This window comes from Sphaerodactylus townsendi, linkage group LG01 (genome assembly GCF_021028975.2).
Source record: "Sphaerodactylus townsendi isolate TG3544 linkage group LG01, MPM_Stown_v2.3, whole genome shotgun sequence".
In the NCBI taxonomy this organism is placed as follows: Eukaryota; Metazoa; Chordata; class Lepidosauria; order Squamata; family Sphaerodactylidae; genus Sphaerodactylus; species Sphaerodactylus townsendi.
This window is the reverse complement of record NC_059425.1, coordinates 38,599,703-38,625,477: the sequence shown is the minus strand read 5'-3', so window position 1 is coordinate 38,625,477 and position 25,775 is coordinate 38,599,703. Positions and strand designations below refer to the sequence as shown.

Sequence of the window (25,775 nt, the reverse complement as noted above, 5' to 3'; positions counted from 1 at the left end):
GTTGCACCATGCTCTTCTCTGTAGTTTTGACAGTGATTTGAAGGTACAGAACAGAAGAGCATGGCAGAAAGTCATCATGCAAAATGGATATGCACCTATGGATACAGACCTGTGGAAAGTTATAAGTGCAGATATGGACAGGGACAGTAAAATAAGGAAAGGGTCAAAAAGTTATCATGGTACCACCCATTTATGTCACTACCAATTCTGAGAATCAAGCCATTTCTCTCAGAAGCTGACTAGCCCTCCTTTTTACCCCAGCCATCCTGATCTGATTATCATATTAACAAAATGTTAAAAGGAAAAAAACGCAGATGGTTTGTTTCCATGGAAATAACATTCTGGTAATAACCTTTGTAACTAAAATATTTTACTGATTATGCAGAGGAGCACCAACTAGAAGAAATGAAATTACTTGTATTATTTTATCTAGCAATTTGAGGTCTAGATACCAGTTCGAAGAAGAGACATCTTGCGACTAACAAGGAAGAACAATGAACAAACTGAATATCTTCTGCCATTAAAACATCATACTTGACTCTCGAACAGACAATAAGTCAAGCACAGGAGGTAACAAGTGCAACTAAAGTTTGCTACCTTTAACAATGTTTCGTGTCAAACAGAACAGGAATATTTTCTGGCTTTAAAATGAACTGTTCAATCCCAGACATAAAAACTGACATAATTCAACTACTAAATATATTTCAATTTAGATGTTATATGTTGAGGATGGCTTACATTTTAAAAATACAATGCCATCTGCACAAAACCCTCTGTCTTCTAACCTTTTCACCCATTTCTATAAACTTTAAGTCAACATGGAAATAATGTGGGGCAAAAAGTCATTTTTACAAACAAGTCCTGCTTAAACATTACAATTCCTACGCAGTATGATTACTTGTTGAAAGTAACTTAAATGCAAAATCCTTCCTTCCATATACTGTTCTACCCATGGGATCCTGCCATCTTAATAGAAGTTTCCTCTCTCATTTAGTGTGACCTCAATTTTTCCCATTTTATCTCCTCCAAATACAGCTTCTCAATCCCCACCACTTGCCCACCCTAACTGCCACTGAATTCCAATTCCCTATGCTTCAATCTACAACAGCACTGACTCCTTCACTCCTTTATACTGGTTGTACTTCCCAAACAAGCATTCTCATGTCCTTCGGCGATGAATAAAACTGGGTATTAACTTAATATTGTGGATAAGTTAAATGAAACAAGACACTTCGGGGGGAGGGGGGAAGTACTGATACTCTCTTTGAGAAACTCACATTGCCGTAACAATATACTAAAACTACGTCTGGATACATAAAATCCAAGCTGGTTACCCTAAGGCAGAAGAGTCTGAATTTTCCACCATCAATACATTAATTATCGCTTAATAACAGACTACAGGGCCAGTCATTATTCTCAATTGAGCAGTAGGGTGACAGGAAGGCTGATGATGAAAAACACCCAGTTTTTCTTAACATGTATTTTGATTCTATGAAAAACAGGAAGACAGACAACACCAAGTAAGGGAAACAGATGTTTGTACACCACTGGCCTTATAATGGCAGGTGCAGTAAACTGATGAGAACCAAGAATGCCAGTGTGGTGTGAAGCGGCAGACTCTGATCTGGAGAACCAGGCAAAATTTCCCCTCCTCCGTATGAGCAGTGGACTCTTGCTGAACCTGGTTTGTTCCTCCACAAAAGCCCCCAAATGCAAACTGAACCAACAAACCTGACAGAACAGTCATCAGACCAGAAAATCCTAGCACAATCCAGGACCAATGTGGTAAGTCCAACAGAATTAACAGCGCTCCATCACTAGTGCTCCTGTTCCCTCCCATCCCACTGAAGCAAATACACCACACATGAGCTTCACTTGGATACTTTTCTGGGATCTGTTTGTGTTTCTTTTAAATTGAGCTACTCGTTTACTTTCCTAACATCTCTTATTCTAATATATTTGTGAATGTTTTTTTCTTTATGGGAGTGACAAAACTTTGGCACTCTATTTTATGCAAAAAGTGGCCCATGAACACCTGACTCCATTATCTGGAAGAGATGCCGCTCACACCTTATTGTCTGGGAAACGTGTAAAATTGGGGAGAGGGAAAAGGCCTCAAAATACCAGCTCTGAATATTTTTGCGTATTCCCAAATATTTCTGGAACCAATATCCAGTATTCCCAAGAATACTATCATGTGGAAACCTGAAAAATACCAAGGAAATATTTTTTGATATATTTTCTGACTGGAAATATTCGAATGTGCATCCCTGAAGAGAGATCCTTATCTAAATCAATCATACGGAGATACAGAGCACAGTGTGTTACTAAATTTTCAGGGGCAAAACAGAAATTTCTCTTTAAATATAGATGTGGGAATCATAAAAGCATTTTCAGTTAAGGAACATATTTTTCATCAACTGCACATTCAACAAATCCTATGAAAATCAGCTGCTTTACAAATGCCATGAGGAAATGATCACAACCTAACAGTCTCACCTGTCATCACTACTCTGCTCATCATGCAAAAGGCGCTCCTTATTCAAACCAATCTTTTCAAGTTCGTGTGTAAGCTTCTCTAAATCATTATTCATCTGCTGCGTCTTCAGCTTTTCATTCACCAAATCCTTTCCCAAGTAAATAAATAAATAAACTTTAAAAGGCAATGAAAATATGAAATTAAAAAGGCAACATCAGTTTGTAGGGACTATGGATGGAAGCAGCCAATAGTTTTAAAGAGAGTTGAAAGAAGTTTGAGAGAAGCTTGGTTTCTTACAGTGCACATGTGCATAATTTGTGTTTTAGTCACATCCCATCAGGTACTGAAGGCTTTAAAACACATCAATCTGCAAAACCAGTTTACAGAATCAAAAACAAGATTGCATGTATGCAACACAAGCAGTGATTGTTCTTTCAAACCATCTTCAACTCCTTATCTTCAGACTACACACTAACATTTGGTTAGACAAGCAGTTAGATCCTAAAAACAAATGTGAATTGGTTCTGCCTATTTACTTCCTTTATTTTTGCAGGACATCTTATATTTATGGAGATTACAGTAAGTTAATAAATCCTGCATAGCTTTTCTGTAATGGTTGTGATAAAGTAATGACATTACAGACTATTAAAATGGAAGCGAGAGAGAAGACGGAACTCGTGTAAGTTTCTTGCACTGTAACATTTAAGCCCATGAAATTCACAAGCCATTAGAGCTCAGAAACAGTATTAGTTAGCATTAGATACCTATTATAAACGTGATTAACTTAAATATACCAATAAACTAAATTACTGAATGAAGCTGACAGCTGTTTTATGTGCACTTTGAAACTTCAGCGTCCTTCATACTAATACCATACCTCTCGCAATGTGACAAGCGTTTTCTTGTCAATGGTGGCTCGCTTTACAAGTTCTTTATTCTCTTTTTCAGCTTCTTTTAGTCGAATAGAAGCTTCTTTACATAGACCAATTTCCTTAATGAGAGACTTGTTCTCTTTTTCCAAGTTACAGATTTTTGCGTTGTTTTCTTCTAAAGTGCTGTCTTTAATATCTGCTTGTTGCCGCAGTCTCTTGTTCTCTTTCTCCAGTTGCTTTTTATCTTTCTCCAATTGAGAGGTTTCTTGCTCCAAAAGTTTGTTTTCTTTCTCCAACTGTTCCAAGCGTTTACTAGAAATTTTGAGTTCTTCTAAATTTTTTTGCAAGGTTTGATTTTCTGTCTCTAGATCTTGTAGTTCGCTTTCTAAATGCTGAATCTTTTTGTTGCTGTTTTCTAGGGCTTTCTGCAGCCTTTGGTTTTCCGTATCCAGACCTTGGTAACTGACTTCTAAACGTTCAGTCTTCTTAAAAGATGTTTTCATAAGCTCCAAGCTCTTCTGAAGCTGCTCTTTCTCACTTTCCAATTCTTTGTTTTCTAATTGTAACTGAGCCATTTTGATGTTTATGCTCTTCAAAGATTCAACTGTTCTTCTGAGTTCTAAATTTTCTTCATCAAGTTGTGTATTCTCTTTCTCTAAAGATTCTAGCTGAAAGCTGAGGTTTTTCCGGCTATCTAAGGTCTTTTTCAGCTTTCTGTTTTCCATATCCAGATTGGAGTTTTCTTGCTCTAAAGTATCTATTTTTTCACAAGTGATCTTTAAGTTAGTAACCTTTTTCTGTAGCAGCTCGTTTTCTTTTTCAAGATGTTGTACTTCTTTTTCCAGCTCATCTGCCCTCTCTCCCTTCTCTTTATAGTGTTCCAATTCTTTTTTAATTTGCTTCTTTTCAAATTCTAACTTATTTAATTTACTGCTTGTTTCTTTGATAGATTCATGAAGAATTTTATTCTCCTTTTCAATATCTTTGACTCTTGCTTCAGCACTGATTTGAGAGCGCTGTCTGAGGGAAGCCACTGTTTGATTCAAATGCTCATTCTCCTGTTCCAATGTTTTAATCTAATAATTGAAATAAGAAAATGAAAGTCCAAATCTGTCAGGTTAAAATATTATATATTAAGATATAACAATAAAAGATATAACAACAAAAACAATGTTATAATCAAAGCCCTTTCAAACTGAGAAAAGGTTGATGTTGGAAAGCTAAACAGTTAAGAGTTGGGAATTAGATTCCTCGAATCCAAGATTAGGAGTATCTGCATTTTTTTAGAAGCAGAAGAATGCATTGAGCAGCCCAGGTTGTAGGAAAAATTAGTTGTTACATAGGCAGATAGGGAGGAAAGAAAGGCAAATCTGATGAAATTTCTTGACAGAAGTTTCCATCTGCAGAGCAGATAATGTTTTTTATCCTCCAACCAGAATCATTCCCTTCTCTCCAGATAGATATCAGATAGGCTTTGCCTAGAAAAAGGCTGAAATAACAATTGCGTGCAGCTTTCCTGTCCTGCTAATAATTTTGTAAAGAGTTCAATCACAATGTATTCTTCTGAAACATGAGAATTTTTTAACAAGGAGAAAGCATATATTCATGCAAAGATGTATTCATGTAAAAACTAAAACAAGAAAAATGGACCATGATTACCATGTTCTAAGATTATATATTCCCAACACAAACGTAGCTGCTCTTTAAAAATGCAAACCTAAACCATTTAATCTATGTCAGGGTGGACAGGTTAAAAATGATGACACTTGCCTGTCTCTCTGAGTTTTCTCGCAGAGTTTCAATTGTCTTTTCAAGCTGTGCTTTCTCTTTCATCAGATCTTTGCTTAGATTTTGACTATTCTGAAGACTTTGCTTCTCTTCGCTAAATTCATTCTCAAGTCCTTGCAGCTAAAGGGAAACAAACAATTGAAATTGGATCTTACATATAACTGCATATCATTAATCTTCTAAAGGCAAAGATTTTTGTTTCTTATGCTTTATTATGTACAAAATCATACTCTGACCTTACATTTACTGTAAATAACTTATGATTTCTATAGACCAGAACATATAGGAGATGAACCACTATAGATTTTTTATATTTCCAAATAACGGATATTAATTTTGCAAAGGATATGAAATAATGCTTTTAACATGTTCCAGCATGTGTGTCCCCTCCATCAGCGTAAGGGGCACCCTCGCTGGTGGAGAGGGAAAAGGTACCAGTGGCTGGCTGCTCCTCGGCTCCGTGGTGGTGAAACCAGAGAGTGGCTGCCCCCACAACCTCTCAATGAATAATGTATCATTCTTGTTTTTCTAACCAAGTTAATGCTTTAAAAATAGCTGACAAATATTTGAAAATAATTGACCTAATCTTTTTCAATAAGTCAAACAGCTAACTTCATGAACTTCAAACAGAGCAAAACCTGTATTTGCTTCTATGTTACATTATTAAAAGCATGTATGTACTCTTTCCCCTCAGAAAGGGAGTTTCAAAGGTCAATGGGAAACAGATGTACCTAAAGGAAAGAAGACCCGATGAAGCTGATAAATTTGTCACAGCTTTTAAATCGATATTATTTGAGAAAATGTAATAAAAAGATGAACAGCAATGTTTGCTTTATCCTTGAAACTTATTTGCAATATCAACAGTAAATACATTGTTTTGCAAAAAAATTCGCATAAAATATTAAATACAAAAAGACTTTGGATGGGACAAAGAAACACAATGAATTTGACAATTTTAAGATATTTGCCTTAATTTGTTTAATAAATAATGTGACTATGTATGGTTATACCGGTAATAGCACCCTGGAATTTAACATTTCCATTTTTGTAAACGAATATTTACACTGAGTACCTTTTTACTAAGTCTCAGGTTTTCCTTTTCCATTTTCAGAAGTTTTGAATTACTGCCTTCTGCAGATCCCATTGTACTTTGTAGCTTTTCCACAGTCTTTATCAAACTTTGGTTTTCCATTTCCAGTTTCAGTAACCTACTCGATGCCAGTTCATTCACTTCATGCCCCAGTGATTTTCGTGGCACTACATAATTAAAAAAAGTTTCCTATCCATGATTTGCACAATATTTATTCATAATTAGCACATGTCATGAGTCATGTCCAACACATGACTGTTATTCCCTACTTCATTATATCCTATCTCAAACTATTCCAAAATACTTTGTACCACCTGAGCTGACAAAGTAATACAAAATCTATTATCAAAGATTTTCATGTCTACAATCAACTGGGTGTTTGGGGTTTTCTGGGCTGTGTGGTTGTAGTCTGAAAGGCTGTGGTCTGCAAGTCTCCGAAGGTGCAAGCCAAGGACGTAGGTAAGGGGGGGTTTTCTCGGGTTCAAACCCCCCACTGCATGTCCGAAGCTCGGCCCCGCCCCCGTTTGTGGGTTTTTTGTATTTTAAAGTGTGTTTTTTTTCGGTTTTTGACCTGCAAGGAGAGCATTTTTAGGCTAGTGACACCAAAATTTCAGGATATTGTCAGGTGACACTCCTGATGGTACCAGCCAAATTTGGTGAAGTTTGGTTCAGGGGGTCCAAAGTCATGGACCCCCAAAGGGAATGCCCGCATCCCCCATTGTTTCCAATGGGAGCTAATAGTAGATGGGGCTACCCTTTTCAGGGTCCATATCTTTGGACCCCCTGAACCAAACTTCATTAAACCTAGATGGTATCATCAGGATAGTCTCCTGCTGACACCACCCAGGTTTGGTGAAGGTTGGCTCGAGGGTCCAAAGTTATGGACTCCCAAAAGGGGTGCCCCATACCCCATCGTTTCCAATGGGAGCTAATAGAAGATGGGGGTTACACTTTTGAAGGTCCATAACTTTGGACTCCCTGAATCAAACTTCACCAAACCTGGGTGGTATCATCAGAAGAGTCTCCTAAAGATACCCTGAAAGTTTGGTATTGCTAGCTTAACAATTGACCCCTGACAGCAGGCACCCCCCCAAATTTCCCCAGATTCTCCTTTTGAATCCAACCCCTTCGGCATAGATTTAAAAGGAGAATCTGAGGTCCCCAGATTAAACATTGAAAGTGTTGCTGTTTCAGGGTGGGGGATAATCCACCCCAAAACAGCATCACTTTCAAATGTTGTTTTAACTGGGGACCCTAGATTCTCCCTTTAAGATGGATTTAAAAGGAAGATCTGGGCTCCCTAATTTAAACACCATTGAAAGTGATGCTGTTTGGGGGTGGATTTCAGCATCACAGCAGCCGCCCATGGGGGGTGCAAACATCAGGTTTTGCACCGGGCTCCATTTTCCCCAGCTACCCCTTTGCCTGGAGGGGAGGCAGAAGGGACTGTTGGCTACCAGCTGGGAGCCCAGTCAGTGGGGGCAGAGTGGGGTGGCGTAGGGCGGGGCAGGGCAGGGCAGGGGGCGGGAGAGCTGCTTTTATATGCACTGAGTCCAGGGACATGGCTTAGGGAGGTGCGGCCACACCCCCAGGGGCGGGTGGGGTGTGGCTTTGCCCCTGAACCCCCCCATAAAAAATCTATACCTACGTCACTGCAAATAGATTTGGCAAAATGTTAGGAGCAAAAACTACCAGACTATGACCAGAAGACCCACAACAACCAAACACAAAAGCTTCTTAAAAGTGGAACTATTTAGATCTTTTGGATTCTGTTAGATCTTCTTGGGTGAAACTTCTTGACAAAAAATTGATGGCCCTTGGTATAACATTCAATTTAATGAAAAATCATGGAAACCGAATGTTTAGGCTCTGGTTAAGTATGGTATTATTAACCTTGACTATCAAAGTACCAGATTCAGAGAAGACTGTGTTTGCTCCTTAACATTTTGGTATCTCCCCTCCAAAAAATCTTTCATCGTATGCATACTATTTGACAATTTCTTGATATGCCAGCATAGTAGTGGTTAAGAGCCAGATTTGATTCCTCACTCCTCCATGTGAGCAGCAGACTCTTATCTGGTGAACCAAATTTGCTTCCCCATTCCTATATTCCTGCTTCTTACTGTTCACTCCGAACTCTCTCAGGGTGATGTGCCCTTTCCCCCTGCCACAGGGGAGGGCAACGGAGGCAGCGTCCGGCTGCAGCATTTCCCACCCCTGACTTATACGGGAGTCATAAGTTTTCCCAGTTTTTTTGTGGTAAAATTAGGTGCCTTGACATATTCGGGTCGACTTATACATGAGTATATATGGTATCTGCACAGATTTTCTTGAGTTACAAATATCAGTGATCTTAATAAACTACAAGCCATGTTCATCCATAGGTTTGGTGCTTAAGACATAGTGGCATGTGTATGCAGAAACATAAACAGACATAGCACAGTTCCACTTTAGAAAGATCCTGTGTGCTTTTCTTCCTATAACTTACAGTGACCAAAAAGTGTTTGCACAAAGTCTTGCACAAGCGGAAAGCCCATTTGGAACATGCTAGCTTTAACTTTGCACAAGGGGCTAGCATTAGGAGTTCCTTCACAGTTCTTTGAGTACAGTAGATCATAGTACATGTCTAAATCTTCCAGTGGAGAGAAGGCGAAATGTGGAATTAATAGATAATACATTGTGTTATACTGTTTCTAAGGCGTGTCTGAGGCCTAGCTGCTTACAACAGCAGCCCCTGAGCAAATGTCAGTGATGTACTATTTGGAATTTCAGACTAGGATTTAGGAGACCGAGGTTCAAATCCCCACTGGCTATGGTGCTCAATGGCTGATCTTCAGCCAATCGTACACTCTCAGCCTAACCTACCATACAGAGCTCTTGTGAGGATGAAATGCAGGAGAGGAGAATTATGTAAGCTATTTTGAGTCTCCATTGAGAAAGGCAGGCTATAAAGGCAGGTGGACAAAGGCAGGATGAAATAAAATGAATATAAATGAAATAAATAAATGAATATAATGAATATAAATGAAAATGAATATAAATGAAATAAATAAATAATACAGTTTAATATGGGGGAATGTTGGGGATAAAAAAGGTTGATTGGTTTGTGGGTGGGAAAGGGAAGGATGCAGAAAAAGGTAAGGATATGAACACTGCCAGGAGAAAGAAAAGAGGGAATAAGTGTGGGGAGAGGTACACAGGAAAAAGTGAATCTTTCTAATTTGTTGCTCAGTACAAACATATAGGAATTGTATTCTGTCACTGTTCATTAAAATATTGTTAACCATGATGATAATGAATCATAATACCATATATTTTCTTATATGAAACATGGGGCGCCTCGAAAATACATCGTTACGTCTAGTTCAGAAGTTTGTAAATTGCTTCATATGTAACAGTCTAAACAGTCAGGGTAACACAGCCATATCAGAAATAAGTCTTGGCTGAAAATTATACTAATAAAAAATGTCCCTGCAAAGCAAAGTAGTAGCAATACCTATGAACAAGCTAGGCTGAATCTTTGAGTAGAACTATTTATAAACACCTGAAACAGTTCTTAAAATGTTTGAGTTCCATAGTTTCACCATTTTTCATAACAGCAGGAAAAATCAATCTTTATCTACCTTCAGATAGTTCAGTGGATCTGTTTATTTGTTCAAGTTCCCATCCAAGATGCAGTGACTCATCCATACTTTGCTTCTGAGCCATTTCTAGAGTCATGTTTTCTTCCATAAGTTCCTCAATTTTCTTCCGATCCATGTCACGTTCCTTAAATATTGTTTACATGAAGCTCTTTTAAAAATCTCTCTCAATGTGCAAAAAGTATTTTTAGAGATTTATTTAGCAGAAGACAGATTAGGCTACACAAAGAAGCTTCAACTTTTCTATGTATTTCTGCTGTATTTAATCTGATCAAAAATAGAGTTACATAAATGTGACTTCGAAATGAAATTAATTGAACCCAAAACTTATGCAGTACCAACAATTATGTATTGTTTGCTTTGAATGTCAAAATTAATAATAGTTCACATTTTTAAATCAATTCCTCTGAGATCTTACTTTATATGCCTGGTAGTGAAAAGTGCCATGAAAATGCCAGTGACTTATGTTGAACCCAAAGGGTTTTCAAGGCAAGAGATATTCTGCTTCTGCATAGCAACCCTGAACTTCCTTGGTGGTCTCCAATCCTTGTTTAGCTCCAAAGATCAGAAAAGAGAGACTGAGCTAGCCTGGGCTATCCAGGTCAGGGTTCTTATATGCTTATGTAATGGACCTAAGGAACAGGCACAGGAAGAAAAGCCTGAATGTAAAGTATTAATCCTTCATTGAGCCTGAGTGCGTAAGTAACAGGCTGGGAATGGGTGAAGTTTTAGGAGGAGTTAGAGCTTCAGACAAGATTCAGACAAGCTCTGAAATCCAGAGAGAAGAACCATATTTAGTCGCTGTAAAAGACCTGTAGGATTGGCAGGAACAGAGTACTGGGGGGACACCCTACATTAGCCAGAAAGAGAATTTACTTCTAGGGAGAGAAAAATTCCTAGCCCAAGTTCTTAAAACAGAGCTAATTTGTCTTCTAGATGGAGTGGGTAGAACTGAGGGAACTGACGTAGAAAGAGTTTATGTCAGTGAGGGACCATTCTCCACTGTTTGGGAGAAGAATTCCCATTCCTAGTTCTTTAGTTCTTTAGACAGAATTACTTCAAGCTCTATGAAACATTCCTTAAGTTTAATAAATCTGAAAAGAAAGCCAGTTGGGAAAATACTCCTTTCCATATTGTTTACAGGCACCAGAACAAACACATAAACCTCTGGGTGCTAGTTTGGATATAATCTCTGAAACATCTTGAAAGCCTATCATATTTGAAAAAACATTAAAAACTCGAGACAAACTGACATCCTTTCACGAGGCCAATTACCACCTGTGCTGAATTTTTGTTAACGACTTCACACTTGTATATAGAAACTGTTTCTTTCCTTATTGACAGTATTCCATACTATCCCTTTTCCCTGAAATGTTTAATAAAATTCCAGTATTTTATTTGTTGAACTTTTTTGTTTTTTAAAAAAGATGCTTGCATGGTTATCTGAGGCAAAACAGAGAGAGAATGAAGGGAGGGGAGTTCATCTCAGTTCCCTAAACTGATTCAGTTAAATATTTATTTTAAAAAGGAACAGGTTCGAAAAATTGAAGAGAACCTCCAAAAAGGTTAATTCTGTGTGTGTGTGTGTGTGCGTGCGTGCGTGCGTGCGTGCGTGCGTGCGTGCAAGGGGGTGTACATATACACAAACAGAAAAGCTGATCAGCAACAACGAAAAGAAAGAAGAACTTTATTAGGGAACATTCACTGCTATTAGGTATTGAGATGTGGCAGATTTCTCCCCTTGTGATTCCCCGCCTTTACAGCTTACCATCTCCATATCATGCAGTTTAGCTTTTAACTGTAGATTCTCCTTCTCCAATTCATGTAATTTATCTGAACGAGCCCGGGTCCCCTCCAGTTGATCTTCCAACATTGTTTTTGTTTCCAGCAATACTTGATTATCTTCTTTGAGTTCCTACAAAAATCAAAGGAGAAATATGCACCTTTGGCTCACACAAAAAACACACTGAACAAAATGTTTTTTTAATATTATATTTCATTAAAATCTTATAAAAGTGTCTTACAATATGCATTAAACTACATGAAATATTAGTAACATAGGATTGGATTCAAAGGCAGCCTTTGCACTAGGCATTTCACAGATTTCCCTATGTAGCTGAAATATCCTTCCCCTGTTTAGCATCTTAGGCAGCGATTCTCAATCTGGGAGTTGCGACCCCTCAGGGGGTCGAACGACCCTTTCACAGGGGTTGCCAAGGCTCCTATTGTCAAGGCAGGTGGAAGGAGTGAGGTGGCGGAAGAAAAGCCTGTTGCTGGCTGCCAGAGAGTCGGGCCAAGTTGGTATCGAGCTGCAGATCGGGGCCAGCAGCTCAGCTCGCCTCTGCCAGAGCCCTGGAGGGGAGAACACAAGGTTTTAGCATCCAGGCAAGGGGAGAGGAGGGAGCGGTGAGGATGCACCTCCCTCGGGCAAAGTACCTCTGAACGGGCATGAAGGGGTCAAGCCTCTCCTGTGCCTTTCTCCCCCCACCCCGTTCCTTCTCTCTCCTCTCCTTCTTTTGCGTATACTTTCCCTCCCCTTTCCTGCCCCAGCGCCTTCTTGAGAATGGCCCCGGCTCACCCCTTCTAATCGCCCCCGCTCTGTTTTTCCTCTCCCACTTTCTCCTTGCCCCCACCCTGTTCTTTGTCACTACCCTGCCCATCTCAGTTTCTGGACTTTTAACTTTCTTTCCCCTCCTCCATCCCAGTCTGAAATGGCTCTCTCTGATTTTTCCTAGTGCTTCTCTTGTCTGCTCCTTGATCTCCCTTTCCTTCTTTGTCGCCGTCCCTTCTCTCTCATTATAATTAACTTCAGCCTGTTCTTTCTCCCCTGTGTTATTTTCTTGGTGCAAGCCTTCAGTGTATTTACTCAGATGTAAGCCTCGCTGAGTTCAATGAGGCTTACTCCCAAGTTAGGATTGTTGCTGTTGCCTGTCTGCCTGAACAGGAGCAATTGCTATGTTCAGACATGTGGCAATGGGTTTGAGGTGTGGTGTGGTGGTGATTTTGGGGTGAAAGGGCAAAAAGAAGGCGGATCCATGAGGATCCATGTTTTTGAAGCAGGTTTTGGGGCAACTGCGGTGCCACGGAGCATGGGAGAAGTGATTGCTGTGTTCAGACACGTTGCAAAGGGGTTGAGGTGTGGTGTGGTGGTGATTTTGGGGTGACCAAGCGAAAACACCAGGTGGGCCCATCAGGATCCATGTTTTTGAATCAGGTTTTTGGGCCACTGCAGCGCCACGGAGCATGGGAGAAGTGATTGCTGTGTTCAGACACGTGGCAAAGGGTTTGAAGTGTGGTGCGGTGATTTTGGGGAGATCAAGCAAAAAACCCAGGCGGATCCATGTTTTTGAAGCAGGTTTTGGGGCCACTGCAGTGCCACGGAGCGTGGGAGAAGCGATTGCTTGTTCAGACACATGGCAAAGGGGTTGATTTTGGGGTGACCTAGCGCAAAAAACAGGTGAATCCATCAGGATCCATTTTTTTTCAAGCATGTTTTTGGGCCACTGCGACACAGTTCCCCCTTCCCGCCAAGCAACCCAATCCCCAGAGGCAGAGCAACCCCGGATCTGGAGGGCAGAACAACCCCGGATCCAGAGGGCAGAGCAACCCCAGCGGGTGGGCAGGGCTACCTCCCCCATTTTTCCCTCCAATTCAAACGGCCAGGAAAACAGAGCCTTTAGAGCAGGCTCATGGAGGGACGCTTCCCCAGATGAACTCATGAACAGTTTAGAGAGCCCATGGGGGTCACCACAACATAAGGAACTATATTAAAGGGTCACAGCTTTAGGAAGGTTGAGAACCACTGATCTAAGGAAACCCTGACCTTTAGAAGCAGCTTTCTTGCCATCCCAAGAGGCTGCAGAAGACAAGAGGAAGCAGGAGATTTTCATATGACCAGAGCTATACTCAAAGTTCTTTGTATCCAATCCATAATTTTTAATATTGAACTAAAACTCATTTAACTTTCAAAATTCCTTTTGGAACCCACCAAGACAGAGTCCAAAATCAAAAGCCAAAATCCTAAATTGTAAATATCAATATGGAACCCCAGTGCAGGAAGGAAGTCTTATGATTTTGCCCTAACGAGAGGATTATGAGCGCTTGCTGCAGTTGCAACACTATGCCCTACAGACAGTGCTGATATACTGGTGCATATTTTAGACACTCATTCCAACCCCTTCAGATGCTGTTAGCAGCAAAGTCCTAGTTGTGAGTCTCCAGAACTCAGCATCTTTTCGTTAGCATTTCTGGCCATTCTGAAAGCCAACAGAAAATTTCTTGGATCCCTGAAACTATGTCCCTTTTGAAGAATACAAGAGGTAAGAATCAATTAACTAAAGTAATAATTTCCTGATTATAAAGACCCTGCAGAGGAGTGCAGATAGAGCAAACAGACATACATTTCAGCATCACAGTTGATTTTAATCATATCTTTCATTTATACATTTTCATTTATAAAAAGATTCAAGATACATCTAAAGAAAAAAAAACATAGAGAGTTTCAAATCCACAAGAAGGTATTTCCATATCTAGGGGCTCACCTGCACATCATTTGTAAAAAACCAATAGCAATTTTGAATGTAGAGGATTTAGAGTAGGGGCATAGGAATGGAAGGGGTGTTTAACTATTGCTCCCGTGCATGCTTTTCCTGATGAAAACATTACATGCATACAGCTTCTCTTTGCCTCCAAGAGAAAAACATACAGGAATCCATAAGGGTATGTGTTTTCCCATGAAGAACAGACTGCAACTGAAGAAGTGCAAGTGTGATCTGCATCAGAAAAACAGTCCTGTATTTCATTTTCCATATCTGTCTATTAGACCTGTCAGGAGATGAAAATCAGCAAGATTATATACCTCTGTCCCAATGCTGACAAACTTGAACTCTTCTAAAAGAGGAATGTTCTATGAAAAACTGACAAATCTTCTAATAAAATGTTTCAATTTCAAGTTACCTCCACTCTAGCTCTGTAGAATTCAATGTCATGTAGCCTCTCTTTATATCTGCTGACTTCACTTTCAAGCTTGTCGACACGGATTGCCTTCTCCCTGAGAGCATCTAGTTCATCACGGTACACTCTAGCAGAGCGTGCATCCGAAAGCAAATTCATATTCTGGCGAATGAAAATAAAACTATATTTTAATCACTCAGATCTGGTAGAAAATAAAACTAGAGTAATATCAATTGACAGAAGGGTTAGTATTCATGACACTTTGAACAATTGAAGCGTGCAGAAAGGCATTAGGCAATATGAATTACTGATGGTATTTTAAAAATTAACCATATGTGGATACATGCAAAGGAATAGCTGGGGCAGAGTGCACCCAATGCTCACTCTGTGTTTTCTGCTCCACCCCCCTCAAGGTGCCCTGCCCCCCCCCCATCCACGCACACTTTCCTTAGTTCAGCCTGGAAAAGCGGCCTGTTCCCTTCAGGCTGAAAATGGCCTGGTGGAAACTATACTTCCCATGAGACCCTGGGGCTCACAAGTGTAGTCCTGGGAAGTGTAGTTCCCACCAGGCCGTTTTCAGCCTGAAGGGAACAGGCCGCTTCTCCAGCCTGCACTGTTTCAATAAAGTAAGTGTGGGGGCAGGGGGGCGCCATGGGGGGCAGGGCAGTGGGGTGCTGCGGAGGGGCCCCCTGGCATGCACCTGGTGCAACACACACACCCCGGCCCCCTGGTAGCTCCGCCTCTGGATACATGAAAGAACTCTAAATGCCCCTAGTGTGGCCCCAGAACACAAATCTGATTACTGAGAAAGTGCACCTTTGATATATGTATCAGTGATTAAAGTGGTAAAAATAAACAACACTATTGCTTAAGAAACAATTTAATGTTTCCAAACCTCTTGCTGTAGTCTCTTCAACTCAACTTCCATCTGCTCCAGTTCTTGTTTACAATCCAGCAACTGTTCTGTCTTTTCCTCACTTAAAAAAAAGAAGTCAGTTAAAATACAAAACTAAAGCCTTAATTTAAATGTACTTCCTGAGAGTGTATTGAATTAATATTCTCTTTGTGATTCACTCAAGACTACAGATGTAAAGTTCCTGGAAATTTTTAAGCCATGGGAATAAAACCAAAAGGTTGGGGGGAGGGGGGGCAGAATGTTTAGAAAACTGAAATATATGCAATACTTTTTATCAACCTACATCTATTTCATTGTTTTAAGAACGTGAACTGTATAATTTATAACTTCTTAGCATTTATAATTGTATTACTTGGCATATTATTATTTGGGTTCAAAAAAAAAGACCAAGAGTATTTGTGCCAATTTTGCTCCACAATGGATTTTTAAAAATATCGCCATCTGAATTAATGGAGCAATAATATGTATATATTTTTGAAGAAAAGCCAATAAGACAAAACATTATCTAATATATCCACTCTCCCAAATATCAAAGTCAGAACTGAAGAAGATGTTCCCCCTCTAGTCACATGACACACAGGCAGGAAAAAAACTGAACACAAAGGGAAGCTCCTTTCTCTAGAATTTTCTGTTGTTGGCCTGAGTAGGAAATAGTTCCCATTTGTGGAATACAGAGACCACTAAGATGAATTCTAATAGACTGACTAGCCATGCATCTTAATTACAAAGGACTTTAATCAAAGTATGGCCACTTGTGTGTAATCATTTGTTCTTTCAATTGCACAAATATATTTTAAATTCAACATAAATTATGTATAGCGGTAAATTTTAATACCTTAATTAAAATATATCGAACATTTTATGGCTAACAAAGATTAGTTTACAAGTAAGTTTCTTACACATGGTAAAAATACTAAACGTTCTCAGTGATAAGTATACTTAAAATTGTGTGCTTCAGCTGAATTGCAAAAGGAATTGTCTTTAATTACACAGAAAGTACCAGCGTTCACTATTTAGGCTATTAACTGTCAGTCAAATTAATAACAGCAATTTGCATTAATTTTCCATGTGCAGCTGTTTACAGAATACCTTGGATAGGCTCATTTCAACAGACATGTAATAATCCAGGCATTGGAAAATAAGATCTGTTTCTTTTATTGTATTACAATACTCATGATGACTAAAATGTATGACTTTGTGTGCAGTGTTGGGGCGGAGAGGGAACTGACTAAAGATAACAATTAACTCTGCCAATTTCAAGATGATCTAGTCAAAACTCTACTACAAAAGTACATCGTTAGTATTGTTACAGATACAGGTTACTGTAAAAGCTCCCCCATCTGCCCATATATTAAAGACCGCTGAGGCCTCTAACACTATTACTGTCCAAAGCAAGATCACTGATGAAAAACAAACCAGTGGGCCAAGATGAAGTCACTATATGTAAGCAGCAGGAGCAATTTCTGCTGATTCCCTCTCCTTATGTACATCCCACTTAATTCCTCATCTAAGGAGCAACTGACTTCTGGGGGACAGCAGAAAATTAGAAAGCTCTTTTCTATCATGATTGCTGAACTCATATAGAATAGTTTCAAAGTCAAAGTCTTCCAACCGATATGTTTAAAGAGTTCTGCCAAACGCAAGCCTTTGCTGAGCAATAGATATTGACGTAACAAATTTCTGTAACATGTCTGCATATATTTCAAATGGCATAGTGCATTGTTTTTAACACAATAGGCATAAAGAAAAAAAGAACAAAAAGCCAGTAAAATCACATCATCATTAAGGTACAGTACCTAGGGAAAATGGAGCCTGGTTCAAAATCTGAGTCCCCCTCCCCCATGTTCATTTGTGTTTTTTTGTATTTTTAGTGTTTTTTCAGTTTTTGGGCTGCAGGGGGCGCAGTTTTTAGGCTAGCAGCACCAAAATTTCAGGGTATCTTTAGGAGACTCTCCTGATGATACCACCCAGGTTTGGTAAAGTTTGGTTCAGGGGTCCAAAGTTATGGACCCTCAAAGGTGTAGCCCCCATCTCCTATTAGTTCCCATTGGAAACAATGGGGGATGGGAGCACCCCCTTTGGGAGTCCATAACTTTGGACCCCCTGAACCAAACCTCACCAAACCTGGGTGGTATCATCAGGAGAATCTTCTAAAGATACCTTGAAATGTTGGTGCTGCTAGCCTAAAAACTGAGCCCCCTGCAGGCCCCAAACTGAAAAGATACTAAAAAATACAAAAAACACAAACCTGGATTTTTGCACACGCCCAGTGCAACATGCACCCCCTGGCCCCCTTGTAGCTTCGCCTCTGGTACAGTATACTATTAATGAACTGTTTAATAATAATCAGGTGCACAATTTCTATTATAGTATTTCCTGAGCTACGATGCACAGCCAAGATTCATCAATCACATTCAGTATTTATATACACACTTGTATATTATATCCCTAACGTTTCATAATCAAGCAGAATTGTGTCTCCTGCTTCTTCTAGAATGTCCTCTGTTCAGAAGCATAATCCTGTAGCTCCTCCATCCTGTAATGGCCCTATTTTCTGGAATATCCATGCACCCTATTGCTTCCCTTTGTACACTTACAGCTCTTGTCTAAGTCTTCTGATCTTTGCTTTGGCATCTGCTAGCTCTACTGATAAATGCTGTCTGCTTTCAGTACGTTTCATGCCTGGAGATCCACAAGGCGATTGTGCCACTGAAGCATGAGGTAGAAAATGGAGAGAGTCTCGTTCTTCAGAGAGCTCTATAATAGTCTAAGGAAAAATAGAATTTTTTTCAGATAAGAGCATGCGAGTAGATCAGTCTTAGTTTTTGTATTAAGAAACTATAATATATCATGGACACATGAAACAAACTAATATGAATTCAAGCACTAAAGAAGCATTCTAGCCTCTGGGTATAATTCAGCTGTAAGAGCTACTAGTCATCTGTGCTACAGAAATTTCTGGGATAACACAATCTTGACTGCTTATGGGCTCACATTTCATGAATTTACTGGTGTGTACAGATTTTAACCCACTTATCTCAAGTCCAACACTCACCTTACACACACACAATTATATTAATGGTAAAGAAAACTCACAATCATATTTTTGTGTTTTAGTAACTTATTGTTTGTTTTATCTGATGAATATTCTGTGTTTCAACAAAGAGTTTTTAAAATACAAAGCATCATGAAAATGGTTGGAAGTGTAATAAAATTCACTATTTTAATGTACCTGTTATTCCACCAAATGTACAAATCAGCAAAGTCAAAATTCCCAGTTGCATTGTTTGTACATTAGTCCCATCTCAGCCTTTTTGTCACTGAAACTAGCACTTTATCTCTTTTAATGGTCCAACATTCTTAAATAATAGACCAGAAAGACTGGTAAAAGATATATACCTCAGAATGCTCATCTCGTTCATCTATAAGTTTTTTTAAATGCAATGCCATATTTTTTAGGAGGGGTTCAATATACTCTTGTGAGAGAGCACCATCTTCCATCCACTGCAGATCAAAAACATTTTCCTGGTTGTGTGTCACCTGCAGAGAATAGAATCAAAGTGAAGTGAAAAACTGCCTATTTTAACAGTAGGATTACAAAATATGTACTTATCTATTGTAACCTGCACACAGCTAGGAAGGTATACTTTTACTTGCCTCCTGGGTGACAGCTGACTTTGGAACAATCAGGAGGAGAGGAAATCCCAGTGAGTAGACTACCCTGCAATTACTAAGAGGAAATGAATTGGCAAACTGAAGTTTTCCGGTTTCACGTTTGTTGATTATACTTTTACGGCTATGTCTAGTTACATAACAAGGGAAACTTGTGAAAAACATAGTAGTACAGAAGTCTAATTCACTTCAGTTTTCAAATGTAATATGTACAAGGCCAATTCTATGCATGCTTACTCAGAAGATAAGCACTGGGACTTACTCTGTACGTAGGGACACTAAAGGCATGTATGCACAATGAGTTTACTACAAGCCAGAAAGAACATACTTCATCTATACTACACCAAGTACATCTGGGAAACAAGGATAGCATTACCATAATTAATTTTCACTTTTCATGTTTATAACATTGAAAAGAAGAAAACATTTCTGGAAAATATTTAATAGGAAATAGCAGCACGTTGAGATATTGATATGTTACAAATGCTCTGAAAGGGTTCTGGTAGTATGTTTTGGACTACTGGCCTTTCCCTCTGCTTTCTTAATAGTTTAGTCAAGTCAAGTATTTATTGTTTGAGCCATTGGCGATTTACAATTACAATCAGGAGATTGTTGAATTAAAATACAAAATATACTGTAACAATAATAAAACTACAGCATCAGATACAATTTCCAGCCAAAAACAAAACAGAATAAAAAGATTTTGCATTTTCCCCACATCAAAAGTGGTTTCATTTATTTCTGACTCCAATTACTTAATGAATTCGAGGGGACCACAAGGAAAACATGTTGGCTTGACCACATCTTATTTAATAAGATAACAGTCATCTTGAATGATGTACTTAAATGTGAGATTACTTTAGGTTGCTTGCTATACCATGAACCCCCAAAGGATCTCAAGAGATCTGTGTATTAATCTGCCGCTTTCTCTTGGACCGTGGAATACACTGTTGTGCTCCTAGTGCCTAACCAGTTTTCTCCCCTCCCCACCGTTCCAATTGTCTAAAAGCATTAAAGAGTTTTCTTTACGCAATGCCACCATCAAAAGCATTACTCTGCGCACTATAAAACAGGGAACTTTGATAAGAGAGCATTTATAGTGCCTTGAATGACTACCAGCAAGACACACCTTTTGCTATAGCAGCACCTGCCATTTTCTTCCCCATTCAGGAGCCTCTGTGCTGCCACAGCCATTTTAAGAAAGTTTCCAGCAGTTTTCTCTGCTTGCAGCTTATCCAATGGGCATTTCCATGTAAATTTAGATGAATAAAGTTAGCTTTTCCTGGCGATATAGCGGACGTGTGGTTTGTTCTACCCACAATTTAAAGTAATAGATAGACCTGGCCTCTGAGAAGATTTACACATTGCTTCTGAATGGGAAGTAGACCAGTCCTCTGAGAAGCTGCTGTACTAATATATGGTCTGTGAATCTAGTTTAAAACAGGAAAAAAGAACAAACCACATGTGTGCAGGATCAACAGGACAGACAAACTTTATTTATCTAAGGTTTACATGGACATACCAACTGGACGAGCTGCAAACAGAGAAAAATGCTGGAAATATTCTTAAAATGGCTCTGGCAACACAAAGGCTTCTGAATGGGGAAGAAAATGATGGGCAGTACTATAGAAAAAGGCATGTCTTGCTGATAGTTGTTCAAGGCACCATAAATGCCCTCTTATCAAAGTTCAATGTTTCATAATGCACAGAATAATGGTTTTGACAATGGAGGCAGTTAAAAAAGACTATTTAATGCTTTTAGAGAATCAGGACTATTTTGAACTGCAGAAACACACTACTTTCACTTCTGCTGAACAACTACCGACCGCATTTAGGATCTTTTTTGTTTGGAATCACTCAAGCAACGGGATAACCAAATTGATGAGGGCTCTAAATTCACGACATACTACACAGGTATATAATGCTTTGTAAATGGCTTTGAAAATACCATTCATAATCTTCAGAACCAAGGCAAATCAAAACACATGGCTGCCTCCAAAATTATTTTAAGTAAGATTTACCTCTTGTATGTGGGCTGCAACAGCTGCTCTTATATCAAAGTCTAAACTCTGGATTCTTTCAATGAATTCTTCTTTCTTCTGACACTAAAACATATACATAAACTAAAAGTCACTCTATAATTGGTATAACCAAATATTGTAAATATACTTAAAACCTTTATTTCAAACATATATGGCTGTTTACAGAAATAATTAATTTAGTACCATGAAACAGCAGTCTAGATAGTTGATTATTGAAAAATGTATCATTTCATGAAATTCTCTCCCTCAAAAGATTTTACATAGATTTCCCATTCCTGCACAATTTCTATTTGTGTTGTGAAAATGTAGTTCCAGATTCATTCCTTTAACTTCTTCCTATTCTTCTCTTCAAAGTGACCTGTCTCAAGAGCTATTGAGGCTCTGTATTTAGAGGCTTTATGCCTTCTGAATGCCATTTGTCAGACAAAAAGTTGCCCACTAAGATCCTAACTAACATACGTAAGCAAAAGAATTTCACAACAGGGAGGTCAGTCAGTATTTACATTAACAGGTCAGGGCAATTCCTTACAACTGTTATGTACCCCATTTTTATTAGCTGAATTTTAAGTGTAGTTCACCTGCTCTAACTGCATTTTGTTCTACAGACTGAAACATTCCTTTTCTTTTTACTAATTTCAGGCTTCATGTTTGCTGACCTGAGACCTTGAAACTTCTGTTGAGTGATAAATACAACTTGCCAGTCCCATTCTCTGACATGGTACATGCTTGAACAGTCTAAGTATACATTACAAAGTACTTAGGTCAGAATGATGACAGCCACCACGGTGTAGTGGTTAACAGCAGCAGACTCTAACCTGGAAAACTAGGTTTGATTTGTCCCCCCACCTGAAGCCTGCTGGGTGAGTTTGAGACAGTCATGGTGCTCTCAGAACTCTCAGCCTCACCCACCTCACAAGAAGCCTGTTGTGGGGATAAAAAGGGATTGTAGACTGCAAAAGGGTCCTCTTGTTATAGGTCATATCTAAGTCAGCCCTGAGGACTTTCAATCAGACTTGAGCTTAAGTTCCCTGAAGCAAATTATTTTTCAAGACACATGGAGACCTGCTTCAGATTGGGACTATGGCATATGGACAGAAATGGCTTTAGTCTTCCCCTTCTGATGCCATTTCCATGATTTTAAATGACACAGGAGGTGATATGCGGCCTGTTGGGGAAATCTGTGCATACCACGTGAGTACACAAGAAATCCAAAACAGGGCAATTAGAGACCCAAAGTCCATTTCAAGTCAAGAAAATGGAATGGGGGGAGGAGGCATAAGCCCCCTCACCCAACATGCCATGACCCCAATCCAAATAGAGCACCCTTGATTCTGGGAACTGAGTTACCAGTGGGGAATTTGCAACTCACATCTGACTTAAAGTCCTCTTGGTAGACCCAGACAGAACTCAAGGACTTTAAAATGTGCAGCTAGACCCCGAGTGCAGAAGTTCTCTGGAGGAATTTCTCCTTCTTGAAGTGTGAAGTGGCCTACAACATTCTTCTAAATTCCAGCCACAAAAGTTTGAATAAAGTTTGGTTGCCACAAGATTTCTACCTATTTCAGCCATTCAGAAGGTTTCTGATGCCAAGTTACCTTTAATGGCATTTAGGTTTTACTCTTTTTAGCAAATACCTCATCCAATTGGCTAATTGGCTATGGAGTGTTCACATTTTGAAGAAACTGAGCTTTGTAGCTTTTCAGTCATTTTTCCCTGCACCCTTAGGAAATCTTCACGTGTGTTCTGCCAATATGGTTTGACTTCACTTCTTCACTGATGGGTGTCAGATCAGCATTTCAGACAAGGGCACTAAAACTTACACAAAGTTGTAGATTCTTTGTTCAAGCCATTCCAAGATGGCTTTGGCTATGTGCGTTCTTAAGCACATAGCCAAAGCCATCTTGGAATGGCTTGAACAAAGAATCTACAACTTTGTGTAAGTTTTAGTGCCCTGTCTGAAATGCTGATCTGACACCCATCAGTGTAGGAGTGCTTCATTTTATACTTTCTGCCATTTTCAGACGTTTCTTGAAAACAACATTCAATTTTCCATTTTAAAAGTAGTTCTTAAGCATTGTTAACATACTGTAACTACCCAAATTCCCCTACCATATCATGCTCCAATATTATCTAATTTGTTCCTCAAATAATATTGGAAATCTTTAACTCTTTAAATAAGATAATAGATATCTTCAGGAGCATAGTAATCATTTGAACCTCCGCTATGATTTGTATAGCTTTGGAACCTTTAGATATCCTAAGCCTTGCTACCACTTGTTTCCCCGTTTGTCCAATGTAAAGATGGTCTTTATTTTGTAATGAAGAATTTTTTGAATCACTGAAAAAGCCTGGTCTTGTATAAGGAGAAGCTCTTAGTGCTGGAAGAATACATTTGGCAGCAGAAAACTAACCCAAAACTGAATAAAGAGCACTGCAAGCAGAAGCAAGGTTTAGGATCCTGAGTGAGATGGTCTGGGTTTGAAGGAGCTGAGTCTAGAAAGAATGTCTCCTAGGCCAATCCTATAAAGTAATTGGAAACAGGCAACTAACCCTAAGAAGGAGTCTATCCAACTGAGCAACATGAATAGCTGTGTAAGTCAAGTCTTACCTGAACTGCACAGCCAAGCAGGAGTAGAAGTAGCTTTTTTACTTCTTCAGTACCTTGTTCTGAAAATATTTTAAAAGAACTCTGTACATTTTTGATAAGCTGGAAACATTCCTATTCTTTACATATTTCCCCCACCTTCTATATCTTTCCCACTGGCGTTAGATTAACCTTGGTTTAAGAGGCATATGAATACTGTCCTGTGGTTTAGTTCTTTCCTAGGGCCATATAGATGACATTTCTCTGAAGTGTTAAGAAACCAGTATATGATTCTACGCTGAACTGCCAACAAGCAGAATACCATAGCTGGAATTCAAACTTCTAGAAATTAATGCAATGTATCTGCTAAAAAGCAGGCCCTTGATACATCAAACTCTAATGGCTATCACTATCTTCAAACAAAGTTTCATACTTGGGGTTTAAAAATGACATCATCTTGTTCTTTTTATATGTTGGAAGCCACTTTGAACCAATGAGGGGAACAGCAGCATACGAATTAATTAATTAAATAAGTAACTAGTTTCTTGCTGAAAACAAAAAACCCAACAAAATTCACAGGGAAGCATAGAAGCAGCAAGATTGGGGAATACATCCAACTCTTTCCAGGACTTTCCCAATTAACATGGATCTATAAACATGAGGACCAGATTATCAGCGATCATATATTTATTTCTGGAAAACCTAGCATAAAGGAAGAGCATTTTGTAATGGCTGGCTCAGCTTTCTTTTAGGGCGAGTTTGGTACTTGTATTCCATAGCTCTTGGTACCCCATTAAAACACGCAGATGCGATGCCACTGAGGATATTAAGCACCGGCTCCCTGCATCATGGAGTTGGGGCATTCCTGATCTCCTGCCTTCCTTCAAATGGTGCACTTTGGGGAGAAGCAGATCATCAAGTCTTCTTTCTGCATCACCAGAGTACTAGATTTCTTAGCCATAAGCCAGTTTAACATGAACTTCCTGTTGGATTTCTGCTCAAGTTGTTTGCCCACTTCTAGAGCTGAACATTAACTACTTGCTCACATGGATACATTGCCCTGCATCTGTTGAAGACACATTCAAAGGGCATGAGAGTAAACAGGGAGCTTTGTGTAAATGAGACAATACAGAAAATTAGCACATGGCTCACAAAAAGAAAAAGGAAGGACAGTGGCAACCTAAACTGACTATTGGCAACTATTGATGTTACGTAACTATGCAGCGTTTTGGTGCACTCAACAGAAAGCCTTTCTCTGTTATCAAAAACTGACCATCAATGTGTTCCTTAATTCAATGAAAAGCTTCCTGAAAAATTAAGTAATTTAATAGAACATTCGTCCTTCAGCATGCTTCCCTTATTTTACAAGATTCATTTTGTTCACATCCACAAAAGCAATCAATGTACAAGTGATTAAGAATGTCCAGTAGATGAGATTAAAATTCCATTATATGTAACCAAACTAGGAAAGCAGATTAATGATGCTAGAGAATTTCTTCTGCCCACTGTTGTTATCTAGACTTTTTCTAAATGATTAGTTATTGTACAACTTCATTTGCCTCAGCCCCACCCTCAGCCCCCACTCAGGATCATTTAGAAGTCATGGTATTATTACAGCTGTATTAAATCAAGAAAGAAACTTACCTGAAAAGGGGTTTTTGCCAATTATTAAGACATTTGGCAAAGGCATCATAATCAACTGCTGTAAAGTCTCCTGTGAAAGAAAAACTAAACATTT

The 25,775-nt window shown here is 39.1% G+C and overlaps 1 protein-coding gene across 11 annotated transcripts in view; it reads right to left on the bottom strand.

The window, feature by feature from the left end:
• The window catches only part of CCDC88A (coiled-coil domain containing 88A), a 117,249-nt gene that overhangs the window by 50,832 nt on the left and 40,642 nt on the right, over window positions 1-25,775 (bottom strand). For all 11 annotated transcript variants that reach the window (XM_048518313.1, XM_048518320.1, XM_048518327.1 and 8 more), the window contains 13 exons: window positions 25,682-25,751; window positions 24,062-24,120; window positions 21,433-21,516; window positions 19,139-19,279; window positions 18,337-18,506; window positions 15,719-15,800; window positions 14,827-14,985; window positions 11,639-11,785; window positions 9,853-9,997; window positions 6,212-6,396; window positions 5,122-5,259; window positions 3,357-4,427; window positions 2,500-2,627 (listed from right to left, as the gene is read on the bottom strand). In XM_048518313.1, coding sequence (XP_048374270.1) covers window positions 2,500-2,627; window positions 3,357-4,427; window positions 5,122-5,259; window positions 6,212-6,396; window positions 9,853-9,997; window positions 11,639-11,785; window positions 14,827-14,985; window positions 15,719-15,800; window positions 18,337-18,506; window positions 19,139-19,279; window positions 21,433-21,516; window positions 24,062-24,120; window positions 25,682-25,751 — 2,579 coding nt within the window. The remainder of the gene's footprint in view (window positions 1-2,499; window positions 2,628-3,356; window positions 4,428-5,121; window positions 5,260-6,211; window positions 6,397-9,852; window positions 9,998-11,638; window positions 11,786-14,826; window positions 14,986-15,718; window positions 15,801-18,336; window positions 18,507-19,138; window positions 19,280-21,432; window positions 21,517-24,061; window positions 24,121-25,681; window positions 25,752-25,775) is intronic.